This window comes from Cavia porcellus, unplaced genomic scaffold (assembly GCF_034190915.1).
Source record: "Cavia porcellus strain 051 isolate PalLab524CR breed Dunkin Hartley unplaced genomic scaffold, mCavPor4.1 scaffold_9, whole genome shotgun sequence".
NCBI lineage: Eukaryota > Metazoa > Chordata > Mammalia > Rodentia > Caviidae > Cavia > Cavia porcellus.
Genome location: NW_026947492.1, coordinates 67835849 through 67845193, shown reverse-complemented (window position 1 = coordinate 67845193; position 9345 = coordinate 67835849). Strand labels below are relative to the sequence as shown.

General features: G+C 33.1%; 1 protein-coding gene across 1 annotated transcript; it reads left to right on the top strand.

Annotated features, from left to right (window-relative positions):
• Positions 1-7735: 7735 nt before the first annotated feature.
• Positions 7736-8680, top strand: LOC134477502 (olfactory receptor 52A5-like). The gene has a single exon (XM_063255631.1). The coding sequence runs from the start codon at positions 7736-7738 to the stop codon at positions 8678-8680; it is 945 nt and encodes a 314-aa protein (XP_063111701.1).
• The last annotated feature ends 665 nt before the right edge of the window (positions 8681-9345 follow it).

Genomic DNA, 9345 nt, shown 5'->3' with positions numbered 1-9345 from the left:
GGCTTTTGATACCAAATGAAAGAAATTTAACAATGGTTGTTATATTGCTTAATGTTATTTCAGAGAAATAAAGAAAAGAAAAAACAAAATAGAAAGAAAAGATAGAATGATACAGAATTCAAAAAAATAACATCATAAAATTGCTAGTTGAAACATTACATATTGTCATCTTAAATATAGTTGTGAAAGTCACAAAATCAAAGCATGAAAAGTGGCTAGACACACAAACATTGACAGTTCAAGTCTTTTTATTCAATGATCTAATAGAAATTTAGTAATATGATCATCTGTATTACACACTATACACACCTTTATATCCTTTAGATCACTTTTTTTCCCTTTCAGTTTTATAGTATCTATTATACATTTTGGATCCCATTATTCTGTCAGTTTTTATTATTTTTTACACTAGTGAGACAATGTGATATTTACTAAGTGTGAGTCTTGCCTATTTCACTTATGAAGAAACTCAAATTGCCTCCATTACCTATAAAAGTTTTAAGATCATCATTTTTTATAGCTGAGTAACATTCTTTTGCCAATAGCCTTCGTGCATTATTTCACCAGTGGATTAAAATTCTTGATATCTGGTAAAATGTATCATACTTCTCTGTTCCACTTCCATAATGTAATATTACTTGGTAATATTTCACTTCTTTAATAAAAAAAAGGTTTTTAATTTGCTACACTTAAAAGTTATAAAATATAGAAACATGAAAATATAGTGAAAACAGAATTTTAAAACTCTTACATAATTTACAGTATCATTAGTGTTTTTTAAGGAGAAGAGTAGGCTTATTTGCCTAAATAAATAAAACAATATCCATATATTAATATTCAGTACAGTTCATAATTAGTCAGATTTTCTTAGTGTTATGCTATGATACTTTTTGCCTTATGGGATGCTTTCCAGGATATTACAAAACACCTGCTTAGTAATCTTCTTAGAGTGGACTTGAGTATGTCAGTTCCTCTGTCTTTTCTTGCTCCTATTATTAGATTGTTTTTATGAACAGTAGTCAGGCATTTTTAAAAATTTTCTTCAATTTGGGTCGGTCTGCTTATTTTCTCTGATTAACCTAATATTGAATGCTTTGTGGAGGAAGGTTAGTAAGCCTAAGATAGATTTCCATATCAAAGGTATATATTCCTGACACAGCTTATTGCTGTTGATACTGCATTTGTTCGCCTAATGAAGGCATTGTTGATCAGGACATTCTTGTTCTTCTATTTCCACATGTTTTCTTTGGAAATCTACAGCCAATAATTAACCAGTTTGAGACCATCCTTCACTTCCTTGAGGATAGAATATTCTCAACAATCAACTACAATTTCTTTTGTTTAAGCAGTCATCTAGTTATATGTGTGTGAATTCAGGAATACATAATATATCAGACTGCAATCTACTATCCTTTATTTGTCAAAGCATTAAAGTTTGACTCTGTCCATTTTCCCTGTTATCATAACTCTGTGTTCCTAATTTGGGGAGTATGCAGGAGGGCGCTTCCCTTTTTTCTGGTAAAATAAGGAGACCATAATTATCTAATTTGTCATCTTGCTCAGTGTTAGAATAAGGGAAATTTCACTGTTTCCTTTGTTAGATATTTGCATTACAAACAAAATTCTAGATCTTAATTGTACACATTGCTTCAAGGCTCTTTACACTGACAGAGCCAGAAAGTATGTGTAAAAATTTGTGTAAAATACATACCCATAAATATTTGTCTATCTGTATTTATCTGTTATCCTTTTGTCTTCATCACCATCAATCTCATGCCAAACACGGTATTTACTCTACCTCTAATTTGGTACTGCATGAATCATTCTAGTGTTATCTCATGCTTACTTGTAACTTCCCAGGACAGGAGAGAAACATGGTCTCCACTATTTACCAGTCATTTACATATTATTTTAATGCACATGTTCCTGCGCGCTGTTAGCATTGTTATCACTAAACCCTGGTGTAGCAGGGAAGTTTATTCACAATAGGCCAGTGCTTATGTACAGTTCTATGTGTATTTACTCTCAAATTCTACTCATGCCCAAAATTATTTAGTTACATTTTTACTCACTGTAATTAAATTGGCATGAAGTATGAAGTGAAACACAACAGTAAAAGAGTGGAAAAGAAAAATATTACTGTATGCCAAGTACGTTTCTGCCATCAATTTCTAGATTCATTCCAATATGGTATAAAAATGCAATTTGCAGAATTTCCATTTCTTTGGATATGTTGAGATCCTTACTGTTGACAAGCACAGTCTATTTTAATTAACAAATACATTTCCAGAATACAAAAGTCTGTATGAGCAACTCAGTGGTTGCCTGAATGTAGTGGGGAGAATTTGGTAGATGACAGTGAGTGGGCAGACTGTTTCACCTTGGGATAACGAAAGTGATTGTGGCATGGGTGTACAACTGTCAACATGCTAAAGCCTGCTGATTTATATATACTCTAAGTTTATAAATTGTATAGTATGTGAATTTTATTTCAATAAAGCTGGTCCTTAAAAAATAATAATGTTGAAATCTGATTCAAAGCCAGCCTATGGGAAACTCTCATTTTATATTGGCACATGTGCATGATAATATAATGATTACATTCATCATAGGGAGTTGGTATATCTATGTGATATTTCTTTATTATTTTTAAATTCCCTTCTATCTCTCCGCTCTTCATCCTCCTTTTATTTGAAAGAAAGAAAAATAAAGAAAGGAAGGAAGGAAGGAACAAAGAAAGAAAGAAAGAAAGAAAGAAAGAAAGAAAGAAAGAAAGAAAAAGAAAGAAAGAAAGAAAGAAAGAAAGAAAGAAAGAAAAGAGAGAAAGAACATTCATATTTCACACATGTTATTTAGCACATGATGATCACATACCTCACAAAGACTTGGTGAATATACCCAGCGCTTTCCAATTCCCTCTTTATTTAACTTTGTTTCCCTCCCTTTACTCCTTTCATGTCTCATTTTTTTCCCCAAAGACAGAGATCAAGCTCACTACTTAAACCTTGCTTCTCTAATCTATATCATTTACCATTACAGTCTCAAGGTGTATGCATATTCCAACCAGGGACTCAGGTTTATCTTTCTTTATGGCAGAATAACTCTGCATTGTGTATAAATATCACATTTTCATTATCTATCCATCCATTGGTGTACAGGATGCTTCCAAAATTAATTTGATATGAATTGTGCTGTAATAAACGTGAGTATTATTGTATCAATTTAATATAATCTTTCTAACATTTTTGAGAAGGTTCCTAGAAGAAGAATAGCTATGTTAAACGCAATTTCTAGTTTTAGTTTTTTGAGAAATATTCATGATGTTTGATGCCCCCACTAACTGAGCATTCCTTTTCTCACACACCCTTTTTAACATTTGCTTTACTTAGTTTTTGGAGGTATCTATTTTTTCTGGAGTAAGATAGAATCTCAGTGCTGTTATAATTTACATTTCTGAAATGGCCAGTGATGTTGAATACTTTTGATGTATGTATTTCCTAAACAGCTCACTTTAGAAATATCTTGTCACTGCAAATGTCCATTTTTAATTGTGTTTTATTGGGAAGGTCTACTTTTTAATTTTTATGTATTCTGGATATTGGTCTTTGTCTCAAGAAGAGCTGCAAAAATTGTTTTCCCATTCTATATGTTGTATGTTCAATTTGCTGCAGATTTCCTTTGCTGTACAGAAATTTTCATTTGTTGATTCTTGGTATTATTTCTTATACAACTGGGTATTTTTTTTTCTCAGAAAGTCTTTGCCTGTACCTGTCTTATTTTGTGTCCTTTAATTGATTCTCCACTTACTCATTCCCTAAAGGGTTTGGTGATAACACTTTTGATCTTAACAGCACCTCAGTGAAGGAAGAAAAAAATCCAAGTCTGAGATGGATGGATAACTTTGGAAACTAAGTCACATTCTTATCTCCAGAGCACCGTCAGACTCCTAAGGGAAATGTCTTAAATACTATGAACTCTGTAACAGTCATGGGCCTTGCTGGTTTGAGAGGCACTTCACAGGGAGCCCAAAAGCCAGGTACTTACAACTTCCTCTCTGCAGTTCTGATTTGAGTATTTTTGCACTAGTCAGAAAGAATGTTTAGATATTCAAAAACCTATAAACAAATATGAGTTTCTACTTACTCTAATAGAGAAGATAATGAGAGAGAAAGAGATGGCTATCATGAGAGAGGATAAATATCTGAAAAGCAGTGTTATAGTGCTGAAGATGATGAGATAATTTATAAATAATTGCCCTGATAGGAAGAGGGAATTTGTCCTAGTTTTTGTATCTCTTAGCATTAACACTACTAAAATGGGTTTTGATGAATGTAAAAATGCCAATATTGAGCAGAAACTACATAGCTTGTTTTAAGGTGGAAAATTATTGGTATTGGATCTTTAAAAAAAAAAAACAAAAAATTATTAGACCCAAGAAGGAGCTACATAGCTTGCAAGAGAGAAAATTTTATCTTCATGGAAGTTGTTTCTTACAAGATAATGCATTTGTGGAAAACCTTTACCATGCCTTCTTTACCCCATAAAGTTAGCTGTTGTTATTGTTTATGTTTTCAGTAGAACCCTAAAGAAGTATAAGTTCAGATTACTTTGCAATCATTAGTCCACCATAGAGATTTGGATTTGCCCAGTATTTTTCTAAGCTAACCTGATTTTACAATGATAATTCTTCTTATATAATGAATAGTATACTTTGAGGGGAATTTTGGTTTCCTCTTCTTTTAGTGGCTATAGAGTTATACACAAAAGCTTTGTCTTAGAACAAGATACTGTTAACGCATTTTTAACTTGCTTAGAATAAATGTACTATTTATAATGTTAAATTAATTAGAAGGCAATCTTCAGTCTCCCTGGTTGTCATTGAATTTCATAGATAGAGATGAGCTCTATTGCTCTGAGTAAGAAATGCATAAATGCTGTTGCTTTAACTGATGGTATAAAATTTATTTTCATACTGCAGCCACTATCATGGTCATGACTATAACCAAGTTCTTAGAAGTCAGAAATTTGTTCTTTAGCATGTAGTTCTTCCACACAAACTCATGATGGGGCAAATACACTTCACTGGGATTTCAGAGATGTCATTTTTATTGAAAACACTGGCACTTCCATACTTTTGCTGAAGAACAGAAAACTTGTTGGATTTTATTTTTGAGTATAGTGTACTTATTATGAGATTTTATATATAATAACAAGGAAAATACCTAAACCTTCTTCCCAGTCTGTTATCATCCATATTCAGTGAAACTTAATGAGATTTCAAATATAATTTTATGAGCCTTCTTGCACAAATACACTTTGCATGAATGGCCTCATACAGTATATCCAGAAGCAGTTTAACCCTAGGTAGTGATGCAATGTAGCCTTGCTTTGGTTCTGTCACCACTAGTTAATGGCAATGATACTTTATATGCTTCATTTATGTAAACTGTAAAAATTGAATATTACCAGTTATCTAGTAGGTATGTGAAAAATGTTAAGTAGTTTTAAACAACTCATACAACTTCTACATGTAACCTACACAAAATTTGTTAGATTCACTTGAATTATTACAGTGCTAAAATATTTGCATTAGAATCACTTGTCAACTGATTACAGCAAAATGTATTTATCCAAGTCAATGGATCTGAAGCACACGTAATTATACATTTCATATCTTTATAGCCATACAACACAGAGAAGACTACAAGTTAATTAGAAATATTTATTCATGAACCATTTTTCTTACCTAAATGTGTTAGTTACCCTATCTACTTCATTTGTTGTTGCTTTGTTTTATTGTGTGTGTTTTAATTTTAATATAGCACCATAAATATAGAACATCTCTGCTCTTTCTAAAACTTTGGATTTTTTAAGAGAAAACAGCAAGATAGAGCATGTCCTTATTTGTCTCTTTTCCTAAAATTCCTTTTAAAAATACAGCACATCATGGAGAAAATTTACACTGTAAGCTTCTGTTCCTTGTCAGAGGCTGCTCCACTGGGGTGTTCTGGCTGCAGAGAGTGATGGGGAGTGGGTGGTTAGCACTGGCTCTTTCTAGAACACTCATTCCTAGTGACGCTGCAGTATATTCCCATGCTTGGATACATTTCCTTGAAAAGACTGGAATCACAAAATCAAACTGAAAGAACTGTTACTAAGTGCGTCACTCTCTTTTTTTGTTTTTCCTTTTTTTATCAGCAGATGTTTGCAGTGCAGAATGTTTCCCTTCTCTATGGGGAGTTGTGCATATCCATAGCACATCTTACTTTCTTTCTCATCTCCTTCCCTTTTTCCCCTTCCCTCTATCACTTGACCCTGTTCTCATTTGAGAAAGTTCTGTCTAGCTGCTTCCTGCTCCCAATGTTTTATTTTTCTCTTTAGGTATATTTTGAGTTTTTCATAAGAGAGAAACCATGTGATATTTAAGTTTAGGTGTCTGGCTGATGTCACTTAGCTTTATGGTTTAAAGGTGCGTCCATTTTCCTACATAGGTCACACGTTTATCTTAATTTGACAGATGGCACAGTAAAGATGAGGTGATTAAATGGTTTACCTGGACCCCTAACAGTCATGGAACCAAAACATTTAGTAAGTGATTTAACAATGTAAATGTGTCCAAGTGGTGTGGAGGAGAATTTAACATTATCCCACAGCCTTTTGCTACTGGATTCTACCCCAAGAAAGAGGGGCCTTACAATTTTGAATAATACTAGTATAATATGATCACGTTTATCTTCAGATGAATTAATTTAATGTGCAAGAAGCTATTAAAAAGTATTAATCATACTAATGCTAAAGAAGTAAAATTAGACTCTTTAACATATTTATTTTCTGTTTTAGTCAATAAGTATATGGACTCTTTGTGGCCTTTTCAGTCCTGGGATCTGTGGTTTTAAGCTGGAAATAATTTAAGGAGTTAGTTTTTACTTAACTTGGAAATGGTTTTGTTTATTTAATTACATTTCAAAGGAATTTCCTTTTCTGATAAGAAATAAGAATAGTAATACAGATAATGATTTTATTGGTTGTATCTGTTGAACTACAAACTACACAGGTCATGCACACTACAAAAACATGTCTTAAAACTACAGACTGATTATTTAGTGTAAGGTCTACAGAACTCTTTGTTCTTTAGAATAGTCAGAAGCTGTAAATGGCATAATCACAAGGGTAATACAAATAACTGGGGAAGAAAAATACAGAGATGTCAACATGAGTGATAATGTACACTTAAAATATAATTCCTTAGAAGAAGTATGATTTTGAATAGGAGGAAAAATATAAGTAGCCAATTTTATTTTATATTGTAGTAGAATATTAATAATTACATGTATAAATTTGGAATAGATACATTTATATTTTTAAGTAGTAAAAGTTGGACTTTATAATATACTAAATATATACTAAAAATAAAGACATTTAAATTGGGAATTTAAATAATTTGTGGGAAAAGTTGGTGAATTTTTATTTTGCCTATGCATCTATCCATAGTTAAGAAACACTAAAAGTTTTACTTAGGATAGTTATTTACAGTTTTAAATTCTGGACACATAAAAAAATTCATTTTTCCTTCATAAAGTCAGGCTAAAATCTAGTTTAGCACTTATAGGAATGCTACAAATTATGGCATTTTTCTATACATTTTTCCAGGATTGCACTGCATAACTAAGATTATCAATAAATTTATTGTTTCTTATTAGACCCAAAGTTTGGGGGGATTCTGCGTGTCCCTATCATGTCATTTGCCAATGGCACCTGCTTCAATCCATCCGTCTTCACACTCATTGGAATTCCAGGCCTTGAAACAGTGCAACACTGGATTGGGATCCCGTTCTTCATCTCTTTTCTCCTGGCCACCATTGGAAATGGACTCCTCATCGCCATCATCCACTCTGAGCACAGTCTCCACGAGCCCATGTATGTCTTCTTGGCTATATTGGCAGGTACTGACCTGGGCCTGACCTTATGCATTACCCCCAAAATGCTGGCCATCTTTTGGCTTCAATCAAGGGAAATTCACTTTGATTCCTGCCTTATCCAGATGTATTTTACTCACACTTTCCAGTGCATGGAGTCTGGCATTCTTCTGGCCATGGCCTTTGATCGATATGTTGCTATCTGTGAACCCTTGAGGCATTCTGCTATTCTCACTAGGAAGGTGCTTATCAGCATTATCATCACAGTGACAGTCCGGGCATCTGTTATCATCATCATGTGTCCACTTCTAATTAAACTGCGCCTGAAGCATTTCCGGACCACACTCATAGCTCATTCCTACTGTGAGCACATGGCTGTGGTGAAGCTGGCTGCTGAAAACATCAGAGCCAATAAAGCCTATGGACTCTTTGTGGCCTTCTCGGTCCTTGGATTTGATGTAATCTTCATTTTCTTGTCCTATGCCTTTATCTTCCAGGCGGTCTTTAAATTGCCCCAGAAGGAGGCACGCTTCAAAACACTGAACACATGCACAGCCCACATCTTTGTCTTTCTTCAGTTCTACATCCTCACATTTTTCACATCCTTCATACACAGATTTGGCTTCAATGTTGCTCCATATGTGCACATTCTCCTGTCCAACCTTTACCTCCTAGTTCCACCCTTGCTCAACCCTATCGTCTATGGAGTGAAAACCAAACAGATCCGAGAGGGAGTGAGGAAAATGTTCATTCGCAAGGGCTAAATTGAAAGGCGTCCCTCAATAACATACCTTGCAATTCTAGTTATGCAGAATGGTAGTATAATAATTTTGAGGTTATTACTTTTTTAAATGCAACTAAATTGGTACAGTTCTATTCCCAGTTCTATAAAAAGAAAAGGTACAAAATTTCAAAATACGATTGTAGGAAAGTATCAATGATTAATGCATTGCATATTGCTATCTTCAAACTAGTTACTCATATTACAAAATATAGGCATAGAAAATTGATCAAATAGTATAGACACAAAACTTTCTTTTCAGTGAAGTACTAGCATTTACTTGTGTATCTGTCTTAATTACTTTGTGTGCAAATATATATATATATATATATGTATATATGTATATATATATATATAATCCACAGGATAGATAAAATTTTATTAATAAAATTGCAAATATTTATTATCACATTTTCATATGAAATTTTAGTTTTTTTTCAAAGCAGATAACTTCTATTAAAATATCATTTAATTTTTATTTTATATTTAACTATTAAAATTCATGTGTAATGTGATAAAATAAGGATTAAATTTCTCCTCTTTTGCTGCTCCCTTTTATCTTCCTATCTCCCTTGTTCCTCTCTCTCTCTCTTTTCTCTCTCTCTCTCTCTCTCTCTCTCTTTCAGTCTCTGACTCTCTCTGACTCAC

Coding starts and splice junctions, on each gene's coding strand:
- LOC134477502 (XM_063255631.1), top strand. CDS start 7,736: ATGTCATTTGCCAATGGCACCTGCTTCAATCCATCCGTCTTCACACTC.